Source organism: Hemitrygon akajei, chromosome 9, assembly GCF_048418815.1.
Source record: "Hemitrygon akajei chromosome 9, sHemAka1.3, whole genome shotgun sequence".
Classification (NCBI taxonomy): Eukaryota; Metazoa; Chordata; class Chondrichthyes; order Myliobatiformes; family Dasyatidae; genus Hemitrygon; species Hemitrygon akajei.
The window spans coordinates 142,269,601-142,297,015 of record NC_133132.1 but is presented as its reverse complement, the minus strand read 5'-3'; the positions used below and the strand labels follow the sequence as shown (position 1 = coordinate 142,297,015).

The 27,415-nt window shown below is 40.2% G+C and overlaps 1 protein-coding gene across 1 annotated transcript in view; it reads left to right on the top strand.

Moving 5' to 3' along the window:
- Positions 1 to 23,291, top strand: part of LOC140733597 (uncharacterized) — a 40,558-nt gene extending 17,267 nt beyond the window's left edge. Inside the window, exons 3-4 of the mRNA XM_073057152.1 lie at positions 5,836 to 6,010; positions 13,774 to 23,291. Coding sequence (XP_072913253.1) covers positions 5,836 to 6,010; positions 13,774 to 19,541 — 5,943 coding nt within the window. The 3' untranslated portion in view covers positions 19,542 to 23,291. The remainder of the gene's footprint in view (positions 1 to 5,835; positions 6,011 to 13,773) is intronic.
- Positions 23,292 to 27,415: the final 4,124 nt, after the last annotated feature.

Genomic DNA, 27,415 nt, shown 5'->3' with positions numbered 1-27,415 from the left:
TGACTTATTTTATCATTAGTCTTCAAGTATGATGAAACATCATCCTTAATAATAGATTCCAACACTTTCCTGACCACTGGGATGAGGCTAACTGACGTATGAATTCCTTCCTTTTGCCTTTGTCCCTTCTTAAAGAGTGGAGCGACATTTGCAATCTTCCATTCTTCCGGAACCATGCCAGAATCAAGTGATTCTTGAAAGATTATAACCAATGCATGTACTGTCTCTTCAGTAACAGCTTTCAGAACTCTGGGACGTTGTCCATCCGGTCCAGGTGACTTATTCACCTTAAGACCTTTCAGTTTTCCTAGCACTTTTTCCTTTGTAATAGCAATGGCACTTTAAGGAAAAGGGTTCCTTTACCTTAAGCTCCCCAAAAAAATCTTGATTATTACACAGCACCAAATCTAAGATAGCCTTTCCCTGAGTAGGCTCAAGCACAAGTTGCTCTAAAAAGCCATCTTGTAGGTATTCAACAAATTCCCTCTCTTGCGTTCTGACACCAACCTGACTTTCCCAATTCCCTTGCATATTGAAGTTCTCCATTACAATTGTGACATGCCCTTCCAGCTCCCTTTCCAATCTCAGCCCCACATCTTGGCTACTATTTGGAGGCCTATATACGATTCCCACATGTTTTCTTTTCCCTTGCAGTTTCTTTACTCCACCCACGAAGATTTGACTTTCTCTGACTGTATGTCACCTCTTTCTAAAGATATAATTCCATCACTTACCAATCGAGTCACACCACCGCCTCTGCCTTCCTGTCTTTCCTTTTCAAACAAAGTATATCCTTTGATATTAAGCTCCCAACTATGCCCTTCTTTCAGCCACGACTCAGTGATGTCTACAACGTCATACCAACCGATTTCTAATTGTGCCAAGAGTTCATCCATCTTTATCTGAATACTATGTGCATTTAAATCCAGCACCTTCAGTCCTGCATTCTTCACTCTCTTGAATTTTGCCTCTGTGATACAATTTAACTCTTTGCACTGTTTCCATTTGTACCCAATCATTGGCCTGTTCTTGCTTACATTCATGTTACACCCATCATCTACTTGTAAATCTGCTGGCTTATCCTCAGCTCTATCATCCTGGTCCCCATCCCACTGCCATATTAATTTAGACCACTCCCAACAGCTCCAGCAAATCTGCCCACAAATCCCCCTCAGATTCAAGTGCAACCCATCCCTTTTGTACAGGTCCCACCTGCCCCAGAAGAGATCCCAATTATCCAGAAATCTGAATTCCTGCTCCTGCTCCAATTTGTCAGCCACATATTTATCTGCCACCTCATTCTACTCCTATCCTCACTGTCATGTGGCACAGGCAGCAATCATGAGATTACTACTCTTGAGGTCCTAATCCTCAGCTTCCTAATTCCATCCACTCACAGGGAGAATGTACAACCACTGCTCTGAGGGTACCTGAAGTTTCTGATACCATGAGGCAATTCTTATTCATTATTATTATTCATTGCTACCTATTTGTCATGGAGTCTGACTCCTCCTACTCATATGGTCACCTAGCTGGTTTAATAAATTGATTTCAGTCTGTGAGCTTCAACTTCAACTTCAGTCTCATAGAAACATAGAAAACCTGCAGCTCAATACAGGCCCTTCAGCCCACAAAGTTGTGCCGAACATGTCCCTACCTTAGAAATTACTAGGCTTACCCATAGACCTCTATTTTTCTAAACTCCATGTACCTATCCAAAAGTCTCTTAAAAGACCCTATCGTATCCGCCTTCACCACCGTTGCTGGCATCCCATTCCACGCACTCACCACTCTCTGAGTAAAATACTTAACCCTGACACCTCCTCTGTACCTTACCCAAGCACCTTAAACCTGTGTCCTCTTGTGGCAATCATTTCAGCCCTTGGAAAAAGCCTCTGGCTATCCATACAATCAATGCCTCTCATCATCTTTTACACTTTGCCTCATCTGCAGGACTTTATCAAAAACCTTTTAGAATTTCAGAATCAGGTTTATTATCACCAGCTGGTAATGTGAAATCTGTTAACTTAGCAAATTTTGATTAACGTCAATAAACATTTCTAATATACTACAGTATTTGCCTTCATAATCAGTTGGTGTAGATACACACCCACTTCTTAACTTTTCCTGTTTTATTTGCAAGATGCATGCCCTCACTTCTATAGATCAGTAGATCTAGCCTTGTAAAAACAAATCTGCTTGTTCCTTCTTCCCAGGTAGGTAATTTCACAGTCCAGTCACTTGGTGACTTCTTTTGCAGCTTGTTTTCTCATCTATTTTTGTGAAATTAGCAAATATGGACATGTGGTGTAGAATTTGTAGTCAGTGACAAGAGGTACTCAATGTGCTCTAGAGGGAAGTTAGCTCCATCCATCGTGGGACTGATGGGGAAAAGCAGAATAGATCTTTCCTGCTAAACTGATAAATGTTACTTTCATAGCCTGCTAATCTGTCTCTCAAAGCTGTCAAAATGGTGAGTTAGACACAAGCGACTCTGCGCAATAAATCCAGATGAAGAATCTCAACTTGAAATGTTGACATCCATTTCCTTCCACAAAATATTAAATATTTCTGACATTTGGAATATTCCAAACAATTCAGGCAACTAAACAATTCTAAGACATAAGATAAGGACCATTTTATACATGCTTAAAATAATTATATAAACTCAAACAGTAAAAAGAACTTCGAACTACTCATACTTACCTTACATTAATTCACCCCCCCCCCCCACCCCACCTCACCGAATTAATATGAAGGTGGATGATTGGGTTTGGAACAGGACCTTACAGCTGATTCTCATCTATAATTAGTGGACAGCTGCCACAATTCTGACTTCCCTCACAGACTCTGAACAGTTCAGTGTAAAAATACAGTCAACAAAAAAATCTGCTAAGTGCCACCTTCAATTTTAAGACTTCTGCATTTACACAGAACTCCTGAAGTCTCAGTTAATTACATTGGGAACAGTCATCCAACACATGGGGAATTCTTGATACTTATCTGTAGGGTCCAGACCTTTGTGTTTGTTTCCCCTTGATAAGCGATGAGTTGAGGTTGTAATTATCTGACAACCAGCTCTGATTAGTAGTGACACTACTAATTATAAACCGTGCAATATCAATCCAGACCTGATGCAGGAATTTGATCCAAAATGTCGACACTTCTTGCTCACCCCCCACCCCCCCCCCCCACTGACTGAGCTGCAGATCAACCCACTGAATTCCTCCAGCAGATTGTTTGTTGCTTCAAATTTCAGAATCTACAGTCTCTTACGTCTCCATAATTCATTCCTTTTCTGATTTTTGTCCATGAGGATATATTACCACATTTCTATGCATCTTAAATAAATTTAATGAGGGGCATAGACAGAATAATTTTTCTCTGGGGGTGGGCAAAGCTAGAGGGTGCAGGTTCAAGATGAGAGATCAAGGGGAGAAATTGAAAGGAGACCTAAAGGGTATTGTTTAACACAGATGGTGATGAATACCTGGAATTGACTGCCAGAGGAGGTGGTGGAAGTACGTTTGTAGATACAGTTACAATGTTTAATAAATCATTTGGACAGGTACAGAGATAGGAAAGGCATAGAGGGAGAAGGGCCGGATGTGGGCAAATATGATCAGCACAGATAGGCTTCACAATTGGCATGGATGAGGTAGGCCGAAAGGGCTCCTCTCCGTGCCACATGGTTCTGTGATTCTAAGATTGTGTTGAACCTTATTGAATGCCTTTTGAACACCCCCCCTTCAAGCTGTGCAGGTGTGCAGCAACTGAAATGATCTTGTGCACATAGCCTTTGTTACCAAGCAGCTGAAATTTTCTGAACATTTAAAAGTTTCCAGCTCAGAGCAATGGTTGGTCCATACAGCTGTAAAAAAAATAGAGGGCATGTTATTTCTGAATATCCTAACACATTGGCTCCCCTCCTCCACCTTCCCATTGATTTTAATAAAGATCATTTGATTGTTTTCAGATTAGAATGTTTCACAAAAACATTGCAGGGCATAAATGAATTTCCTACCCTAAGATGGTATGTAAAACAATTATGTAAAATCTATCAGGTACTCGAAATGTACAGTCCTCAACTCTCTAGAAGTTGGACGCTGGAGTCAACCCCCTACAATAAAAAAAACTGTACTTAACTTACACAGAACAAGAGAAGCAAACATCCATCAGGAACTGTTAATTGACAAACTGCTGAATAGCAAATGAATACTTCAGGCAATCCTTATACTCAAGTGTATGTTCTTTTGCCTCAAGCATTTATTCAATTTTACTTTAAAAGAATCAATACTCCTTTTTCTGTCATTCCCCATGCAAAGCATTCCATCTTCTAGCAACTCTCTCTAAGATAGAACATGTTCCAATCTCTCTTCTCACTGACAATTTTACATTGATGATCCCCGACTACTGACTCCCATCCAGAGGCAATTGTTTTACTGTCATAATTCTATCAAAGTCTTTCATTATTTTAAATACCTCTGGTGCCTTGGAACTAATTCAGGACAAAGATACATGTTCATGTTGCTGCAGATTTTTCCTTCACAAATATTTCCCTTCCTTTATAACATCATGTCGAATCAATTCCTAGTGGGCCCAATATGGATTTTCAGTTTTTTCAAAATTTTTAGACCTGTTTTCATTTCTCATGTGCTTTTAAATTTTACCCATATTTTCAGTTTGTTCTCCTTCCATCAGATGAGTTTACTGTACATTTTTCCACTGAAACCTTACATTTTGAGAATTTTATCGAATGTCACCAAGTAAGCTCTTAGCATACTTTAAATGCAAATTGCATTCTGAACATACATTCTAATAGGCTTGCATTGAAAGTACTGGAGTGAAATGTTGTGAGGGAAGGTCATCAACCAGAAACGATGACTCTCGCTTTTCTCTTCACAGATGCTGCCCGACTTTCTGAGAATCTCCAACGTTTTCTGTATCTATTCTCTTCTCTGATAATTGAGTTGCTGTGTTCCATGTATTTTCTTTTGTGATCGGATAACCATGTTGGAGTGAGGAATACTCTGAACAGTGTGCAGCATTGCTATGCCTTGTTTATATAGAATTATGTGGAGATCATGATCTGAGTTACTTAAAAATCCAGAACAGAGAGTGATGCTCCACAATGGCATGTAAGCATCTAAGGACATCCCAGATGCAATCAATAGGAGGCTGTCTGTGGAAATGAGGCTGTGTTTTACATGAAAAGCAAGGAACATTAGAAAGGGGCTTGAAAATTAGTGCACTAGAGAAGCAGAACTGGACAAGAGTTCTATCTGCCCCTTATGTCCAAAGGTAATATCTGATACAACCATCAGAAAAGTACATCCATTGCTGCAGCTAAATAATTATGCCCTGAAGAAAGCAACCACTTTACCAACCCCCCTAAGGTAAACACTTTAGACCCTTGTCTGCTGCACTTGATAGCCTTTAGCAGGGTGTCAAGGTGACAATTTGCTTTCCACCACCTTAACATGGTGGCCATCCCTGTTTTACCACCCACTTTAACCTTTGTATTTTGGATAGGCTCACTACATCAGTAGAATTCATGCATCATTGGGGCTCAGCCCTTTTGAAAGGCTCCACACTGTGACCATATCATTAGGTGGTGGTCCAACAGCAGCTTTTTTCAGTGTTCTGGAGCTGGCTGTTAGGACCTGCAGCTTTGAATGGTGGAGAAGGAGAACTGGATTAACAATAGAGCTTCATTCATTTCAAGCTAACATGCTGTTAAGAAACACTAAAAAAAGAGGCTGCAATGAAATATCAGTATATTATATAGGAGGAAGCATTCTCTAACCGGAAAAAGACAATGCTTGTGTTTTACAGGTTGGCACATTGCAGGCTCTTCTTCAAAGCCCTAATGTGCTGGTGTGTGTTGGACATGAAGCGTTCAAACCAATTGTTTATGATGATATCAAAAGACCAGCAGAAAAATGGCCAGGTCTGTCAAGGAGATCACAGACCAACAGCAATAATGATTCAGCTGATACCAAGATAAACGGTTAGACATTTTTTTTGCTCTATTCATTTTTAAAAGGCCTGAGAATAGAATGCATCTGCTAACAAAATATAAAGAATGAGGCAGTAGCAATCAAGCCAATTTGCACTTAATGTCGAAACCATTCAAACGATAGACTTAAAACCATAGGACCATAGAACACTACAGCACAGTACAGGCCCTTCAGCCCTCCATGTTGTGCCGACCCATATAATCCTTAAAAAAAAGTACTAAACCCACACTACCCCATAACCCTCCATTTTTCTTTCATCCATGTGCCTGTCCAAGATGTTCTTAAATACCCCTAATGTTTTAGCCTCCACCACCATCCCTGGCAAGTCATTCCAGGCACTCAGAACCCTCTGTGTAAAAAGCTTACCCCTGATGTCTCCCCTAAACTTCCCTCCCTTAATTTTGTACATATGCCCTCTGGTGTTTGCTATTGGTGCCCTGGGAAACAGGTACTGACTATCCACCCTATCTATGCTTCATAATCTTCTAGACCTCTATCAAGTCCCCTCTCATTCTTCTACGCTCCAAAGAGAAAAGTCCCAGCTCTGCTAACCTTGCTTCATATGACTTGTTCTCCAAACCAGGCAACATCCTGGTAAATCTCCTCTGCACCCTCTCCATAGCTTCCACATTCTTCCTATAATGAGGTGACCAGAATTGAACACAATACTCTAAGTGCTGTCTCACCAGAGATTTGTAGAGTTGCAACATGACCTCTCTACTCTTGAACTCAATCCCCCTGTTAATGAAGCCTAGCATCCCATAGGCCTTCTTAACTATCCTATCAACCTGTGCAGCAACCTTGAGGGATGTATGGATTTGAACCCCAAGGTCCCTTTGTTCATCCACACTCTTAAGTAACTGACCATTAATCCTGCACTCAGTCTTTTGGTTTGTCCTTCCAAAATGCATCACCTTGCACTTGTCCGGATTGAACTCCATCTGCCATTTTTCTGCCCAACTCTGCAGCCTGTCTATATTCTCTTGTAACCTTCGACAACCTACAGCTCCATCCACAATTCCTCCAATCTTCAAGTCATCCGCAAACTTACTCACCCATCCTTCTGCCTCTACATCCAAGTCATTTATAAAAATCACAAATAGCAGGGGTCCCAGGACAGATCCACTAGTCACCAACCTCCAGGCAGAATACTTTCCTTCTACAACTACCCTCTGCTTTCTTCCTTTAAACCAATTTTTAATCCAAAAAAACTTGATTGTAAATACCCAGACAAGTCAAGTACACCCTTGCCTTTATTCTACCAAACTGAATTTCAAAATACAATATATATTTCATTTTGATAAAATCCCTGCATGTGGAAATTGTGCACCAGCAGACCAAATGGAAAGATACTATTTTTGAAAAGCCAATAGCTCATAAACAGTCCTTGTCATCTTTATGAGGAAATTGCATCTATAAAGTGGAAGGCGGAAGATTATAATTATCATGTCACAAGTTTGAGCTGCAGTGATGAGAATGAAGGAGTGGTCCTATCTGGACTTCATTCTGCATTTGGTATAAAGGAGATTGAGAGGCAATCAGTGGGAGATAGATAGAAAACCAGATAGAAAACCAAATACCTAACCAGATAGATAGAAAAGGATTGTACTTGATAGACCCAATAACTGCCGATTAATAACTACTTCCTCCAACCCACAGCCAGATTCTAGTTTTCTCTTTCCCCTTTCCATGACATAGTCGCTTTGTCTCGATTCATGCTCTCCAAGCCTTGAGTGTAGCCCGCATTCCTCAAAAGAAGCCCAAACAAGCCCTCGATTGTATTCTTCTACCACTAGTTTCTACTCCTATTCCTTGTCCAGGCTGCCACTTTGGAGAAGCAGAGTCTGTAGCAGATCATACAATCAAAACCCTGCCGTTAGCTTCAACGGTCCTTGTACATTCCCATGTCTCCAGTGTGCAGATTAGCAGCCAGAAATGAAATCTACACATGGAGACCAAAAAGAAATCCACACAAGGGTATGGCAGAGACATTAAATAAGAACATTTAATCTATCTTTACCTAGAAAGAAGATTGTGCTAACGTCATTGCAAAGAAGGTGGTAATTGAGATACTCAGTTAAAAACTGATAATGAAGAGATATTAGAAAGGCTGGCTATACTTAAGATGGATAAATAAACAGGTTCAGAATGCTTGTGTCCTACTTTGCTCAAGGAGGCAAGTGTTGATAGTCACCTTCTAATCCTCATTAGATACTAGGATAGTGTCAGAGGACTAGAAGTAAGGGACCTCCCGTGGCAGAGATAGGTGTTGCTTAAGGTTTAATACCAGGACTACTGTACAGCTTTTCTTTGTATATATTAATGCCTTGGACTTGGTAGAACAGAGCAGCGTTTCAAAATTTGCAGATGACACAGAAACTGGAATTGTGTTCAAAAAGTTAGAACATTTAGGAATGGAGCTAGGTGATGGGATGGTAGACAGGGAAAATAAGATGTAATGCAGAGAAATGGGAAGTGATTTGCTGCAGTGGGAACAACAAGAAAATCACAAAAAAATTATACATGGTACATTCTAAGGTAGAAACATAAATAGAGAACTACCAGTATTCATGCACAAATCCTTGAAAGTGGCATGACAGGCTTCCTAACTTTCAAAACCAGACCGACAAGCCAAAGAATGAAAGGTCCTCTACCCAGCATCCTGTTAGCAAATGTACAGTCACTGGAAAACAAAATTGAGGACCTAAGGGCAAGATTGCTGTATCGGAGGGAAATGAGGAATTGCTACGTTCTGTGTTTCACGGAGACATGGCTCACTCTGAGCATGCTGGATTCAGCGATCAGACCTGAGGGCTTCATGATACACAGGATGGATCAAACTGCTGATCTGGAGAAGTCAAAAGGTGGGGGTTTGTGTTTCATGATATACTCTTTGTGGTGCTCAGATGCCGTGGTCTTGGTCTTATTGCATTCTTGTTCCCCGACCTGGAACATCAAACGATTAAATACTGATAGCTCTAATTACCAAGAGTTTCGGGACTACATTTCGGGAAATATGATCACTCCTCCTACCTGTATACAGCCAGAGGCTAAAGATGAAGACTGCAGAGGGAAGGATAATAAAGAGGTGGTCACGGGAGACTGAGGAGCAACTATGGGATTACTTTGAGTTGGTGGACTGGGCCATGTTCCAGGATTCATCAGAGGATCTGAGTGAATACACCACTGTTGTCAGGCACTTTTTAAAAACAGTCATGGATGAGTGTGTCTCCACAAAATCATTCAGAGTCTTCCTCAGCTACAAGCTCCAATGAACCATGAGATTTGCGATCTTCTGAGGACCAGATCAGTGGCATTCCTGTAACCAAGTAAGAATCAAGAGGTTCATGTATGATATGGCAATTCTGGATCAAACTGATTCACTGGGGGATGCTCGATAGCTGTGGCAGGGTGTGAATGCTATTATTCCCTTCAAAGTGAAATCAAATGACATAGCTGACAAAACGGCTTTGCTCCCAGATGAGCTCAATGCCTTCTATGCTCATTTAGACTGTCAAAACATGGAGAAACCTTCAAGAACTCCCACAGCCACCGATGACCCTGTGATCAATCTCTGGGGCTGACGTGAGAGGATCCTTCTGGACAGTGAAGCCACAAAATGCATCCAGTCCTGATGGGGTACCTGGCCGAGTTCTAAACACCTGGCTGGAGTTTTCACTGCAACTTTTAACCTCTCACTTTGGCAGGTACCCACCTGCTTCAAGCAGGCCTCAATTATACTAGTGCCTAAGAAGAATGCGGTAACCGGCCTCAATGATTATTGTTCAGTAGAAATTACCTTCACTGTGACGAAGTGCTTTGAGGGGCTGGTGGTGAAACATACCAATTCCTGTCTGAGAAGTGACTTGGATCTGCTCTAATTTGCCTACTGGTACAACAGATGCCACTTCATTGGCTCTTCACTCAACCCTGGAGCACCTGGATAGTGAAGATGCATACATCAGGATGCTCTTCACCGACTAGAGCTTGGCATTAAATACTATCAACAAGTTTCAAGACCTAGGCCTCAAATCCTTCTTGTGCAGCATGATCCTCAATTTCCTCACTTGCAGACCCCAGTCAGTTCAGATCAGCAACAACTCCTCCACAACCTCCATCAACACAGGGCCACCACAAGGCTGTGTCCTCACTCTCCTGCTCAACTCACTTTACACTTGTGACTGTGAGGCTAAGCACAGCTCCAAAGCCATATTTAAGTTTGCTAATGCCACCACTGTTGTCGGCCAAATCAAAGGTAGTGATGGATCAGCATATAAGAGTGAGAATGAAAATCTGGCTGAGTGGTGCCACAACAATAACCTCTCACTCAGAGTCAGCAAGGAGCTAATTATTGACTTCAGGAGGAAACTGGAGTCTTCATCGGGGGATCAGAGGTGGAGAGTCTCAGCAACTTTAAATTCCTTGGTATTATAATTTCAGATGATCTGTTCTGGGACCAGTAATTAAGTGCAATTTCAAAGAAGGCACAGTAGCAGCTCTACTTCCTTAGAAGTTAGCGAGGATTCAGCATGGCATCTAAGACTTTGACAAACTTCTATAGATGTGTAGTGGAGAATATATTGACTGGCTGCATCATGGCCTAGTATGGAAACACCAACACCCTTGAATGGAAAATTCTACAAAAGTTAGTGGATACGGCCCATTGCATCACGGGTAAAGTCCTCCCCACACTATTGAGCTCATCTACACGGAGCGCTGTCGCAGGAAAGCAGTCTCCATCATCAGGAACCCACACCATCCAGGCCATGCTCTCTTCTCAACAGCACACACAAAATACTGGAGGAGTTCAGTAGCCAGGCAGCACCTATGAAAAAGAGTGAACAGTCGGTGTTTAGGGCTGAGACCCTTCATCAGGACTGGGAAAAAAGATGAGAAGTTAGAGCAAGAAGTAGGGGAGGTGAGGAAGAAGTACAAGGTGGTAGGTGATAGGTGAAACCGGGAGAGGGGGTTGGGTGAAGTGAAAGGCTGGGAATCTGATTGGTGAGAGAGATAAAGGGCTGGAGAAGGGGGAATCTGATAGGAGAGGGTAGAAGACCATGGAAAAAAGGGAAGGGAGAGGAGCACCAGAGGGAGGTGACGGGCAGGTAAGGAGGTGAGGTGAGAGAGGGAAACGGGAATGGGAATGGTGAAGGGGGTGCAATTACCAAATAATTTTCAGCATCCACAGATTTTCTCATCTTCATTCTCTCTTCTCACTGCTGCCATCAGGAAGCAGGTGCAGGAGCCTCAGGACTCACACCACTAAGTTCATGAACAGTTATTACCCTCAGCCATCATGCTCTTGAATTAGAGGGGGTAACTTCACTCACTCCATAACGGAACTGTTCCCACAACCTATGGACTCACTTTCGAGGACTTTTCATCTCATGTTTTCAATATTTATTGCTTATTTATTATATACCTTTTTTTCGTATTTGCACTGTTGTTATCCTACGCAATTGGTTATTTATCCATCCTGTTGCATGTAGTCTTTCCTTGATTCTATTGTGTTTCTTGGATTCACTGGGTATGCCTACAAGAATGCAAATCTCCACAGGTAGCTGTGGAGGCCAAGTCTTTCTGTATATTTAAGGCAGAGGTTGATAGATGCTTGATTGGTCAGGGCATGAAGGGATACAGGGAGAAGGCAGGAGATTGAGAGGAAAATTGGATCAGCCATAATGAAATGGCGGAGCAGACTCGATAGGCCAAATGTCCTAATTCTGCTCCTATGTCTTACAGTCTTATGGTTGTATATGACATCAGAAAAGTACTTTAATATAAGTTTACTTTAAACTTTGAAAAGGTATAGAGTTTAAAAAAGACGAGTTTATATAAAATGTCACTATTGGAATCTAAATACTTTTAAGGCAAAAGTTGTTAGACAATTGTTAGGAAAAGGGTGTAAGGTTATCACAGATAGATGGGAATGTAGCACTAAAGTTATAATCAAATCAGCTATATTCATACTAACTGGGGAGAAAGGTCAGGGCTGAAAGACTTCACCAAGACCTTCACATTCATTCATGGAGACAGAGCAAAACAAGATTGTAGAATGGTTTATGGGTCTTCAGCAACATGAATGGACCTATGAATTTAGGATTATTCTCCATGGTTGAAATCTAAGTTCATTGTAAATAAGAATGGACAAAAGTAATGTTCTGATTGATGGATGGTTATGAACCTGAGGGTATGTGACTGCAGAAGAATCTGAAAGAAGAAAGGGTGAAATGGTGAATGCCTTTCTCAGGCATACCGTTGTCATTGAAATTAAGTACCTGGAACAAGATGTTACCACTTTTTTAATAGGCATTTTAATTATGAAAGATTTTATTTTTGAAATAAAAAAATCAGTGGAAGAATATTCAATAAGAGCTTTAAAAGGGCATTTTGATGAATGCTTGTGAGAGATGAGATTCCAGGGCAGTGGGGAAAGAACTGGGGAACAAGGCAGAAAATATTGCATGTATAGAAATGTGGTGCTGGGTATTTGAACTTATAGAATCATACAGCACAAAAATAAATGCTTTCTGCCCACCTCATCCATGCCTATCCCACTAATCCTATTATGCCTATATCCTCCTTTCCACATGCCTGTCCAAATTTCTCTTATCTGTTATTGTATCAGCCTCTCCCTCCTCCTTTGGCAGCTTGTTCCAGATGACCGCACTCAATGTAGATAAGCTTACTTCAGATCTCCATTGAATTTCTCTCCTTTTACCTTTGACCCTGTCCTTGGACATGAAGACTCTAACTACCATATCTTACTCCTACCAGGAGCATATCTTTCTATGCTCTTCATAATTTTATAACCCTCCAGAAGGACACTCCTCAGTCTTCGGTGGGAATAAACCCAGTCTACCCACTCTCACCTTATAACTGAATGACTTTCTTATCAAATGTTTCTGTTGTCATGGCTATCCCTCGAGGTCTAATTTTTCTATGCTTCTATGAAAAACACATACTAGAATAAACCTCAGTACATAAAGTTATGAAATTATCAAATAATTATGAATTAAGAATTTGATGCCACTTTAATGGTATTTTGGTTTTCTTATCTGATTTGGGTACAGCCTTCTCATGTTTAATTGTTGAAATGGTAAAATGTGTGGTTTATGCTGAAATAGGGAAGAGAGCAATTTCAAACTGAGATTTTGGAATCTCAGTGTTCCTCAGAGCAGGCCTTGACAAATAATGTCAACCACTTTTTTTAATATTGAAAGTACACTACTGGGCACAATATCTGCTTGGCTTGATCTCATGAGAGACTTTCATGGTTTATTGCTGCTTTGTGTATTCATATTTATTGTGCACAATTCAAAAGCATTTTACATATCAAAATAAAGTTCTTCTAAGATTGCTGAGAAATATAAATTCATCTTAATATGCACGTTTTAATCATTTCATCTATTTATTTTAATGCAAGGCTATTTTCACAGAAATTAATTTTTCTTTGTCAGCAATGGGGTGATCTTAACTGTTATAATGTAAATTGGTAATTTTCTTATTTTTAGCATGTTATCTGCTATGTTTGTCCTTGCTTGAGTTTATACAAAAAAATCATTCTACTTTGGATGTCTGAAGTTTTGTAAAAGCTGATAATGATTTAATTGTCTTCAAATTAAATTTATCTTCCTTTCTCTTGTCTTTCTTCCCTCCCTTTGCCCCAACTCTGTGTGACAAATATCTTCCCTCTGAGGTATTTCTGGGAGTTTTGGAATATCTTGATGAAATGCCGTTCTGTATTTGACAGATAACTTTGGACTAGAAACCAAGAAAAGTATAATTCATCCCAGATCACCATCTCATTCATCCAGATACTCATTATCGTCTGAAAAATTCTATCACAACGCCTTGAACCTGTCGTCAGGTAACAATGGCCATGCTTCATTTATGGACTCACAGCCACGTGAGAATAATCCCAAGCTTACGGATTCTATGATAGATGACAACATTGAGAAAAGAGTCCACATGAACAAGGATGGCAGCCTTTCTGTGGAGATGAAAGTTCGATTTCGTTTGCTTAATCGTGAAACCCTTCAGTGGTCCACGCAGATCAGAAGATCCAGTCTGGCAGGAAAAAACATGAATGAACGTTTGTGTTCAGTGGAAGACTGTGCCACAGAAGAGACTGATCAAAAGAACTGCTTTGATCAATCATTTTATCCATGCCACAGGGATGACATCTATGTTTCAAACCATAATGGCGCAGAGCCTGAAGAACACCACTGTGAGAGCTGCTGCAACTGTTGTCAGGGGTACGATATTTGGAAAAATCCATCATATTCTGAGAATATTACTGAAGTGAACTCCAGAAACGGCAGATATACTCATTCCACTTATTCAAGTGCATCATCAGGTCGACATGTTGCATATAAAAGGGAATCTGTAGAAAGCGTGCAAACAATGTCAAGTGAGGAACATACACATTTTGTACAGCGGATAGAAAGGCATTCAGAGACTTTTGAAAATGGAAATGAGGGAGGAGAATATTGCTCTCTGAGTCGCTGTAGTAGCCACACTGGTGGCTATACGCCTACTTCTAAAAGTGTAGGACATCATGAGAGTAGAGCATCTGTTTCTAGGAGTCAAAGTGCAGCTGGTTACACTTTGTATTGTTCTACAAACAACAGTTACCAAAATTTATGTGATGAAGACACCTCCTGTGTCTCAGCATGCAACTCCATTTGTTCTTCAAAGGGAAGAACTGCAGTCAAATTAACAGAGTCAGCAGAAAATGGCAAGCTTGCAGCTTCATTCACCGGTTCGGCAGAAGCCCCAGTTAATTTAAAAGATGCTGACGTTAAAGAAGGTGATGATAAACAAGAAAATAACAGTTCTGAATTATTTCATTGTGCAAAATGCAAGAAAAAAATTAAACAGGAGGACAATTCAGAAGCAAAGTCTCAAAATGCATCTTCGAATGGGTCAAAATGTTCAATTAAAGACTACAAAGAATCAGTTGCATTGAACCATGAACACTCAAGCACCAAGTCCAGCAGCCCCACCCAATTCAACAGTAAAATAAATGGAACAATTAATATTGGAGATACTGAAGGAGGCAAAGCAGTTTCAGTCGTATCCAGTTGCTCGATTCACAGTGATAACATTTCAGATAGGGAAATAAATGAGGACAATAGGCCAGCAAGTGACATTTCATCATCTTCAGCAAAATCCAAACCAGGTAGCCACAGTGAGACAGATCTAAATGAATTGGAAAGCCATTCCACTCCTGAAGTCCACAGCATTAATTATGACTCTCATGAAAGACCAGTAAGCAACAGAACTTGCTCATCTTCCAAAAATAAACAGCTAACAAATATGGATGCAGAAGATTATTCGATTTCTTGTAGTTTAACTACATCACTTGGATCATTAACTGATGGTAAAGACAATAGCCTTTCATGTTCAGAAGGCTTAAGTGGAAAAAGGGCAACTTCCACTCATTCTGCATCAGTAAGCAAACATGCAAAACGTATTGTGATAAATTCTGATGACAAACATCGAAGATCCTCCGCATCGTTAAATGACAGCCTTTCTGACTGCAGAAGTAGAGCAGAAAAGGCTGCCCCAGAGGATGATGGGAGTTCTTCCTTATGTGTATGTGACCATCCAAAACCAAATTTAAAAGCTGTTGAAGATGGGAAAATGAATAATGAGGATAAAACACTCCCTTCTACACCAGATTTCCAAGTAGAATCCAATATACGAATGGAACAAGAGAGAAGTAAATCAGCCAGCAGCATTTGTTCTGGTAATTCCAAGGCATCTGGTATTAAAGCTGCAGAAGAAAGCCAGGAGCTACAGCAAGAACCGGAACAAAAATGTATTTCAAAATTTCCAACTGGTTCGACGGTAGAAGTTTTGTGTTGTGAGGCAAATGAAGAAACAGCAACTGAAATACACACAGGTGCAGAGAACGCTTCAGTTCAGAGTGTGCCTCGGTCTTCAGAATCAAAGGGAAAGGCTTGTGGTAAAAGCACCCCGCATTTATTGACTGAACCAAGTCAGAAGTCCAAAAGCAGCTTGACTCCCGATAAATTAACAAATAAAACAGGTTCTGCATCCAGGCCAACCACATCAGGAGCTGGATCGATTATAACCGAAGGGAGTGCCTGTGAAAACCTGCAGAAAGAAAAGAGCATTAGAAGTGACCATGACAGGAAGAGTGAAAAAGGCAGTGGTGAGCAAAAATATAAGCATAATAATAACACTGAGAAAAATAAAAATAAAAAATCTACTCATGCTGTTAGAGATTCACGTGGAAAGAATGATCCTATACCTGGTGTACTGCCAAGCCCATCTCTTGAAGAGGTTATTCACGAATGGCTGAAAAATATTCCTTCAGAAAACATGCTCTTAAAATATGATAGCTCCAAGGAGTTTCAAGATAAGTGTGAAAGATCAGCTGCATGTGTGACAGAAGGAGAACAAGCTGAAGAGACCACAGGAACACTGGAAGAGAAATCACATGAAGAATCTACTGTTAGCAATTTCAAACTTAAAGAGGACAACAGTTCTGAGGTGATAGGATTGGAATGCAGCAGTAATCCAAAAACAGAAGATAAAATTTCAGTCCAACCTAATGTCAATGATGTGGATATATTGCAATCTAAACCAGCTAGCTCTTGCTCTTCCATTACTAAGCAGCCTCAAGACAATATTTTACCCAGTGGTGTGCATTCCCCAGCTGAAGTTATAAAGGGGTTTCTTTCTTCGAGACAGAGGGTAAAATTAGATAGGTCAAATAGTCTGCCTGATTTAAATCTCGCACATGAGAAAAAACTGAGCCATTCAGCTAAAGCATTATTGATGTGTCTTGTTGGTCTGCAGTTTTTTGACAAAGATTCTTCAGATTCTGCAAACAAGTTCAACAATGTAGATAGTTCTCCACAGAAAGAGCTTCTACACATTCTGAAGTTACTCTGGTACACTGATATTACTAAGGAAGATGAAGGAGAGGTCTCTCGAACTGCTGTAAAACATTCAAAAACATCTAAAGGCCATAACTCAGCTGATGATAACATAACACCTGTCTCTTCCTCGGGAGTGGATGTCAATAGTGGATCTGGAGGTTCAGGAGATAGTTGTGTCAGTGGAGCAAGGGATGTCTCTCCAGTGGCAGAGAAGGAACAACACTTGAAAGTACAAAGCTGTGCAAGCAAGGCAGATGACACATCAAAGCAAAATAAACCTTGCTTAATGACAAACTCATCTGAAGAGGGCTTTGAGGTTTGTACTAAACCAAACGAGAAAAAGAAAGAAAATTCAATATCATCCATAGATTCAGCAATGACTAATGCTTCCCAAAGGAAACCAAAGTTAAAACACCACAGGAATGCAAAGAACAAGTCAGAAGACAGTAATGACATTGAGATACGGTCTCCTTCAAGAAGCTCCAAATTATCACAGTCTGATATTGCACTGTTTAGTCCAGTTACTCCAGATATAGCTTGCCGCGTCCAATGGAATAGTGTAGAGCAAAGTAGTGATGAGGATTTAGTTAGAAATGTAGAAAACACAGCCACAGGCACACAGGACACAACCCAAAATGCACAGGAACCACATGCTCCGGGTGCAAAAGAAATGAAGTCTTCTGTTAAGAACAGCTTTGACACAGAAGAAACAATTCATCAGAACAAAGCAGAAGACCACAATGAGGCCATCAGTGTAGGTAATCTTGAAGGAATGAATATTGCAGAGGATAAAACAACAGAAAATGTTGACAGTACTGTTAAAATAAAAGCATCACAGGAAATAACATCAGATCATGCAGTGCAAGTAGTCAAAGAGGAGCAAAAGCTCAAAGCAATAGAAAGGAAATCATCTGATCCAGACCCAGTCTGGTTACTCAGACTGCTGAAAAAATTAGAAAAGCAGTTTATTGCACATTATATAGACGCAATGAATGACTTTAAGGTTAGGTGGAATTTACAAGATGATCAAAGATTAGATAGCATGATTGAAGATTTAAGAGAAGATGTCAGTCGAAGAATCCAAGGAAGCATTGAAAGAGAGTTTAGAAAAGTCCAAGGTAGAGCGGGCAAGAAGAAGCCAGTGCCTCCTCAGGAACCACGGAGATGTGAGTCATCAGAGCAAACAGAACAAAGACGGAGACGGCTAAAAGCCATGTACAAAATGCAAACATGTTCTCCGCATTCAAAAGACTCTGACCACGAGCAGAGCACCAATGAGATTTCATCTGTGGTAAGAGATGAGGATTTGAATCTTCATCCAACAGCAGGCGACAAAGTTAATATTCAAGGTCAATGTCGATCTTATAAATTCTGTACTTGTGATACCTGCAAAGAAAAATATAAGGCCCCAAAGTCTGTAGCAAATCCAACACAGAAAAATACTTCCATTTTCAAAAACTTTGATCTGAAGGAAATCCTTATGATGAAAATGAATAGCCCTAATGAGCAAATAACAAAACAAACTGTTACAGACAGAGCTGATGAATTGTTGAACCAAGAAATTGAGAAAAATGGTTGTAATGAGGGAGAAACCTTAGAAGCTGTTCAAAATAATACAAACAATGCAGAGGTGAACGAGAATCAAGAAAATGCCAATGTGAATAATACACTTGAAAATCAAAAATTAGATACAATAATGGATCAAAGAGAGGAAGTACCTTCAAGCAGCAACCATGAATTAGGAGAGAACTTGGAGGATATTGGTGAGAAGATTAAACAAGTAGATACATGCAACAATGATGAAGAAAATAAAAGTGAAGGAGGAGAATTACCAAAAGTAATATCAATTGACGGGCAAAAGAACAATGAAGATCAAGGAGATGGGATTTATAATAGTGAAAATCTACAACAATGTGACAAAGTGGATCCCCAGTGTGAAGCTGAGGATGCCGAGGATGAAGCAGGTAACAATGAGCACAATAATGAAGAAGCAAGTCCTACTACTAAGAAATGCAATGGGCAAAATGAAGAAGATAATTCAATGCCCAATAATACAGATCCAGACACAAGGAATTATCGCAGATTGGAAGAGCCAGATTCTAAGAGTCAATTGGAAGAAAACAACACAAGTGAGATTGGGGAGAAAAATGTTAGAAGGGAAGAGACTCAAAATTTGGATATCAATGCTTCAGAATCCGCTGATGAGCCTATAATATCTGATGTTGTGAATGGACTAAATGAAGAGGTGCAGGACATGAATGCAGAATTAGTTGCAAATGAGAGTCTCATCAATCGCCCACAGCTTTCTGGAAAGGAAACATCAGATGATTCCACTAATGCGCACACTGCTGATAATATTCAAAGTAGTGCTAAAGAGGCTACAAGGAGCAGCTCAAATAGTTCAGGAAACAAAACTACTCAGATGTACCCAGAAAGTTCATCAGATGAAGACAGAGGAAGTCTAGGCACAAGTCCTGAAGTATCTGAAGACGAGAAAGACACAAAGTGTAATTCCGATCCAGCTCCAGATCAATCAGTTTCCATAAGGAACCAAACAAAGAAACCCAGTTGCAGTGAGTTAAATGAGTTTGATCTGGATTTTTAAGCTTTCAGAAATGTGGCTGATCATTATTCTGATCAACATGGTTATGTTAAGTTAAACTACTTCAAATTATATATTAAACAATCAATTTCTCCATGTAGAATTATAAACTTCTGTTGTAAAGAAAAACCAGTTAATTCAAATCTTGTGTAATTTAAGGGAGCAAGAGGATATTGGTCCAATGTAAGGCTACATGGACAATCTAGTCATATTCAGTTTATTTACACAAAAGTACCCAATGGATGAGGTTGTAACGTTTTCTTAAATGTCCTTGCCCCATTCCCATTCCCTCAGCCCCAGAAGGTAAATACTTTGCACACTTAGAATAGATGTCATTTGTCAAGGTATCAGTTTTCCTGCTGCTGAGTGCCGTCCAGGGCTCCAAATAAATAGAAGGTAACATGAGTGCACTCAGCAAGCATAAACAATCAAATGGTTCCAGTTAATAGAAAATCTAATGGCATACCTGATGTGCTGCACCTTTTCATTTTAAATCTGATATGTACTAAATCTTCGTACCTATTTGAAACTGCCCATTTCTGCTGATATTTATCATTCTATGCAAAAGCAGTCGGCAGTATCAGAAAGCTTCAAATTTCAGCAGCTCTCAAAACATTTGGAGGTACAGGTAGTCCTGTTATAATGTGATAGTTATGTTCCTAATAAACCTTGCCTTATAACAGAACAGGGTGTAATTGTCTCCAAAGCACAGATATAAACTGGTTTTCCTCATTGCAATCATTCCATTACTAATGTGACCTGCATGCAAATAGTGTTCTTTATAACCTGTCGCGTTATAGCTAATATATGTTATTGGAGTACATGTTATAGCAGAACTACCTCTATCTGCAACCAGAAACTGGAAATAGGGAGGTCTGGTGGCATTAAAATGCACCACTGACAATTCACTTTCACAAAAAAACTACTTCTTTCTTTGGATAAAAGAAATCTTAATTTGCTACCTTTAGAAAATTGTACGCTGATCGTGATCACGAACAATGATTGCTTCTGTGACTCTGGCTTCTCGGAAACACAGGTATACATGCAGCCAAGCAGGAATGCACAGGACTGGGCAGCACTTGACTCTCTACGCCCTGATTAGTGAATGCAAGTCTCAGCTGAGGTCCAAATAATATGTCTATCCTCATTAAAAAGGCCAAAGATCTATGAAATCATAAGTCTGTGTGAGGTCTCTGGCCTTTCAGAGAATAATCCCTACATTAACCCTAACTCACACTCTGTGTATCTAAGTGTATTTATCAGCTTGAGACAGGCTAGGGTCTCAGATGTACTGTATCCCCCACGACTCCAAGTTTCAGGGATTCTTTTCATGACCTTAGTAGGGACACTGGAAGGATCGACAGAGCTCTCTCTAGGTGGCATTGCGGATTTCAAAATCAGAATCAGATTCAGAATCGGGTTTATTATCACTGGCATATGTTCTGAAATTTATTTATTGTTGGCTTTGCATCAGCAGTACAATACAATACATAATTATAGAGAAACAACTGAGTTACAGTAAGTGTATATATATAAAATAGTTAATTTAAATAAGTTGTGCAAAACTAGAAAGAAAATAGTAATGAGGTAGTGTTCATGGGTTCAATGTCCATTTGGAAATCAGATAGCAGAGGGGAAGAAACTGTTCCTGAATTGTTGAGTGTGTGCCTTTAAGCATTTGTACCTCTTTCCGGATGGCATAATCTGAGTGACGGGGTCCTTAATCTTGGACAGCACTTTTTTGAGACATCACTCCTTGAAGATGTCCTGGATACTATAGAGGCCAGTGCTCATGATGGAGCCAACTAAGTTTACAAATCTTCACAGCTTACTTCAATATTGGGTAGTAGCCACCCACTCCATACCTAATGATGACGCAGCCAGTTAGAATGCTCTACACGGTACATCTATAGAAATTTGAGTGTTTTTGGAGGCATACCAAATTTCATAAAACTCCTAATGAAATACAGCCACTGTTGTGCCTTCTTTGTAGTTGCATTGATATGTTGGATCCAGATTAGATCCTCAGAGATATTGACTCCCAGAATCTTGAAATTGTTCACCTTTCCACTTCTATGAGGACTGGTGTGTATTCCCTCATCTTACCTTTTCTGAAGCCCACAATATGTTCTTTAATCTTACTGTTGAGAGTGCAAGGTTGTGGCTGTGACACCACTCAACTAGCTGACACATCTCGCTTCTGTACGCCCTCTTGTCACCATCTGAAATTCTGTCAGCAATGGTTGTATCGTCAGCGATTGTATAGATGGCACTTGAGCTGTGCCTGGCCACACAGTTATGGGTGTAGAGAGAGTAGGTATTATTGAGGTTCGAAAGTCCTGTGGCTTGTTCACCATAGGATAAACGGTCACAACCTACAATCAAAAATCTCAAATATTTATAAATAATTGTCATGTTCACAAGAAAATTAACATTCTACACCTTGAGACAATCATACCTTTTTTAAAATGTTGTAATTATACCAGTAGGGATGTTGCATTAGGTAATTGTGTATGACCTCACGGCATTGAACTTGGTTGTTGACACCTTCCTGTGTAGCCAAAAGAAATCCATTCAAATGGAGATTCATTTCTCCAAAACTATTGCACAACTAAATACTGCACAAAAGTACATGCAACACCATGTTAAATGGCTAAAAAAACATAAGGAGCTTTGCTTTATCTTCATATTTTGTTTGGCTTGTGGATTCCATTTTAAACTCTGTAGAAAGGTTATTGAAAACTGAAACATATATTTCTCTTTATTTGTCTCTATTCAATTGTCTGATGTTTTGAATTTTCATGGTTGGCCCTGGCAGATGTTTAGTTTATATCTTGAGCAAATACCAGATCCCAACAGTTATATTTCACAAAATCAGTAAAGTTTCCCATCAAAGGACATAAATTTAATTAACATTAGCACATACATTTTATGTTTGTGAAATACAGCTTAAACATTTCATTTCATGTTCTTTGACATGCAGCCATAGCAAGCCATTAAAATCAAAAGGTAGTTTAACAATCAATGAAATGTAGCTACTGAATTATGCAGGTTAGAATCTAAACCAATTTGCTTATAGCAAGGTTCCACAAAGGGCAAATAAAACTCTCAATGATTCTGCTTTTGAGGGAGCTGTCCTGGCCAGTGTTAGGAGAGTTGACTTTTCTCCCAATGCTTTTGAGTCTTTTTACATTTTCTTGAACACCTGGAACAGAAATACAGAAACTCTCAGTCAGCATATTTTATAGTTGTCACATTCTGTCAGGACTGCATGACAGACTGTGTTTCTTTACAAGGCTGAGTTGCTGTTAGGTCTGTTCCCAACTGTTCTGTTTAGGTGGAAGAGAGAGTATTGTAAGAGTGGAACTGGAGAGCCTCATAGAACTTCATCCTCTTAGTGTTTAAGCCCTGGCAGTGGTCTCCAAGGTTAACATGCAGGCAATATGAAACAAACTATACTTGAACTACTTCTTACGATAAGCAATCTTTGAAAGCTTCTGCTGTAATTTTACAGTATCAGCAATTTTCCTGCCACAAATGGGGTAAATATAAAAATGAAACAAAATGGCAAAATGGTTTATTTATTAGGTTAACTTGTCATATTTAATAGAAATTAAGGAAAGAATATGATATACTAATGTTGCACTTACTACTGTATATCTGTTGTCAAAAGTGCACAATGCTGTCTTAGTTTGCATAAAATGCCAAACTGGAATTCTTGAAATTATATTCATAATAAAGAATTCTTCTCAATGTTTCTTTTGTATAAGCTTCTATTTGGATGTAGGTAGTTTAGAACAAAGAATGTATGATCACATTAAAGACGTTAAACTCAGTGTTACTCAAAATGAAGAAAGATAGCAGTTTTTGGAACCTGAATCACATTTTTCTTGGTAATTAACACCATGAAAGCTTTCATTATTGCATAGAAAATGAACTGTATAACATTCTTACAAAATTAATAATATGCCTAAACAAAGTCTAAGAATAAATTTGTAATTGTTAGAATCAATCAATACATTTTCTAGTTAACACATGCAACTGTATTCTTTCTTAAAATTGTTGTCCTGCAAGTTAGTCAATCAAGATCTGTTTTACTTTAACTCTTATACTAGAATCATCATTATTTTTAGTTCACTTGTTCATTTTTTGTGTGTGAACTTTACAGGGATGGTCAGTCCTCATAAGACCGAGACAACGTAAAATACAGGAGCAGAATTGGGCCATTCAGCCCATCAAGTCTGCTATGCCATTCGATCATGGCTGATTTATTTTCCCTCTCAACCCCATTAAAGAAATTCCTTTTCATCTCTGTTCTAAAGGGACATCCATCTGGGGTTAGACTGTGCCCACTAGTCCCTGACTCAAGGTGCCCTCTGGTTCTAGACTAATTGCCGCTGAGATAAGGTGGCGCTGAGTCCTCTGCTTGAACTACTGCAGACTTCCTGCTGCAACTACTTCCTCCGTGCAGTTGGCCCTTTCTCTGTTTTAACGTAATGTTATCACTGAATGGCTTGTTAAGCCGCTTCAGAAGGCAGTGACCACTCTGCGCTGGGTCACACGCCAGGCCAGGCTAAGGATGGCAGAGTCCCTCCAAGGGAGAACAGTAGTGTACCAGATAGGTTTTTGACATCAGCATTACTAGACCCTTGCTCAATATTGCTAGGACTACTTCTCATACTCCAGGTTATTAACCAAGCTTAAATTGCATTGCTGCCAAGTTGCAATGTGTACTTGCAGTTCTTGATTTTTATTTCAGATTTCTGGTTTATTGGTCCAGTAACTTAAACATTGTCACTGCCACTGCCTTATGATATACTTAAGAAATACCCTGGTTTCCTTGGCTGTGTAAGTCTAAGGAAGAACTCTCAAGTCCTGCCAAACTTGTGAGATTGAGACAGCTCATCCCACCCCAAACCTCGGTTTGTGTGGATGCTGTGTAATTTGCTACCCTGTTACTAATTAGTGCCACGAAATAACAGACAGTACACTGCGTACGATGAAAGGAATTACGTTTATGAATCTTAACTAAAGGGTTAGTAAAGAATAACAAAAAGAAAAGAGCCCATTCTAATTAAAGAGTCAAATGTGCACAAGTTGGAGCTCATTTTGAACTTCTCTGTCACTCAAACGCTGAGCCTTCAGTCAGTGTGAATGCCCAAACTTCACTCACAATCCATCTCGAACAAACGGGTCTCCCACCGGATCGTATTCTACAACCAGTTCTCCCCAGCATCTTCCCTCTTCATCTCCCCCCGAACAAAAACCGGACCAACCTTATTGCCCCTCACCAAGAAAACCTCCCGCTAATTGGATGGCACACATTCCACATCATCCCTCACCTTCAGCAATAACCCAAACAGGCTGAAAGCAGAACAGACTGCTCTTGCAAAGTGGCTGAATGAAATAGCTACAGCATTACAGTAAAGGTGTGAACCAGGGCATTACACTTATGTTTCCATAGGCACTCAGTGGCCACTTTATTAGGTAGACCAGAACACCTGCCTGCAAGTGTCTAATCCGCCAATCATGTGACAGCAACTCAATGCATAAAAGCATGCCAACACGGTCAAGAGGTTCCGTTGTTGTTCACACCAACTGTAAGCATGGGGGAGAAATGTGATCTAAGTGACTTTGACCGTGGAATAATTGTTGGTGCCAGATGGAGAAGTTTGAGTACATCTGAAATTGCTGATCTCCTGCGATTTTCATGCACACCAGACTAGAATTTACAGAGAATGGTGCGAGGAACAAAAAAAAAACATGCAGTGAGCTGCTGTTCTGTGGGCAAAAATGCCTTTTTAATGAAAGATCAGAGGAGAATGGCCAGGCTGGTTTAAGCTGACAGGAAGGCGACTGTTACTCAGGTAACTGTGTTACAACTGTGGTGTGCAGAAAAGCATCTCTGAACGCACAACACATCAAACCTTGAAGTGGATGGGCTACAACGAACGTACCCCCAGTGGCCACTTTATTAGGTACAAGGTGGAACCAAAGTAGCTGACGAAAACCCACATGGCCACAGACCACAGCCAAGATCACGATCAGATCTGGGTCTCTGCAGAACTCAGCCAGAAGCATTAACTGCTCCACCTCCATATTGGCCTTGCAGTTTTCTTATTTTATGTCTATAATCTATCAGACCGTACTCATTTCCTTTTGAAGAGATTAATAAGCATTGAAGGTCAGTTTTGGCAGAGCAAGGCATCTTGCAGTACCCCAGATGGTTGGCCCTTCTCTTGTACCTGTCAGATCCAAGTATGCTTATTTTAGCAAGTTGTTGGAAGTGAATGATAAAGGCAAACTGAGGGTAATACAGCCATGGGGACCTTAGCAAATAATGGGAACTTGCACCTCAATACAGCATGAACCAAGAGGACGAATTAGAGTCAAATAAGTTGCAGAAGGAAAAATGTATGGAAAGAAAGATACATTAAATGAAAGAATAAATGGAAATAGAAAGATAGAAAACCTACAGCACAAATCAGGCCCTTCAGCCCACAAAGATGTGCCAAATATGTCCTTACCTTAGAAATTACCTCGAGTTATCCATAGCCCGCTATTTTTCTGAGCTCCATGTACCTGTCTAGGAGTCTCTTAAAAGACCCTATTATATCCGCCCCCACTACTGTCGCCAACAGACTATTCCACGCACTCACCACTCTCTATGTAAAAAACTTACCCCTGACATCTCCTCTGTACCTACATCCAAGCACCTTAAAACTGTGCCCTCTCGTGCTAGCCATTTCAGCCCTGGGAAAAAGCCTCTGACTATCCACATGATCAATGCCTCTCATCGTCTTGTACATCTCTATCAGGTCACCTCTCATCCTCCATCACTCCAAGCAAAAAAGGCCGCGCTCACTCAACCTATTCTCATAAGGCATGCTCCCCAATCCAGGCAACATCCTTGTAAATCTCCTCTACACCTTTTCTATGGTTTCTACATCCTTCCTATAGTGAGGTGACCAGAACTAAGCACAGTACTCCAAGTGGGCTCTGACCAGGGTCCCATACAGCTGCAACATTACTTCTCAGCTCTTAAACTCAATCCCATGATTGATGGAGGCCAATGCACTGTATGCTTTTTAACCACAGAGACAACCTACGCAGCATCTCTGAGTGTCCTGTGGTCTCAGACTCCAAGATCCTTTCCGTCATCATATTTGACCTACCACAATGAACCACCTCACACTTATCTGAGTTGAACTCCATCTACCACTTCTCAGCCCAGTTTTGCAACCTATCAATGTCCCACTGTAACCTCTGACAACCCTCCACACTATCCACAACACCTCCAACCTTGTGTCATCAGCAAATTTACTAACCCATCCCTTCACTTCCTCATTCAGGTCATTTATAAAAATCACGAAGAGTAGGAGTCCTAGAACAGATCCCTGAGGCACTCCAGTGGTGACCAACCTCCATGCAGAATATGACCTGTCTACAACCACTCTTTGCCTTCTGCAGGCAAGCTAGTTCTGGATCCATAAAGCAATGTCCCCTTGGATCCCATACACCCTTACTTTCTCAATAAGCCTTGCATGGGGTACCTTGTCAAATGTCTTGCTGAAATCCATATACACTACATCTACTACTCTACCTTCATCAAAAAATTCAACCAAGCTTATAAGGCATGACTTGCCTTTGACAAAGCCATGCTGACTATTCCTAATCATATTATGCCTCTCCAAATGTTCATAAATCCTGCCTCTCAGGATCTTCTCCATTAAGTTACCAACCACTGAAGTAAGACTCACAGGTCTATAATTTCCTGAACTATCTCTACTCCCTTTCCTGAATAATGGAACAACATCTGCAATCCTTCAATCCTCAGGAATTTCTCCCGTCCTCATTGATGATGCAAAGATCATCGC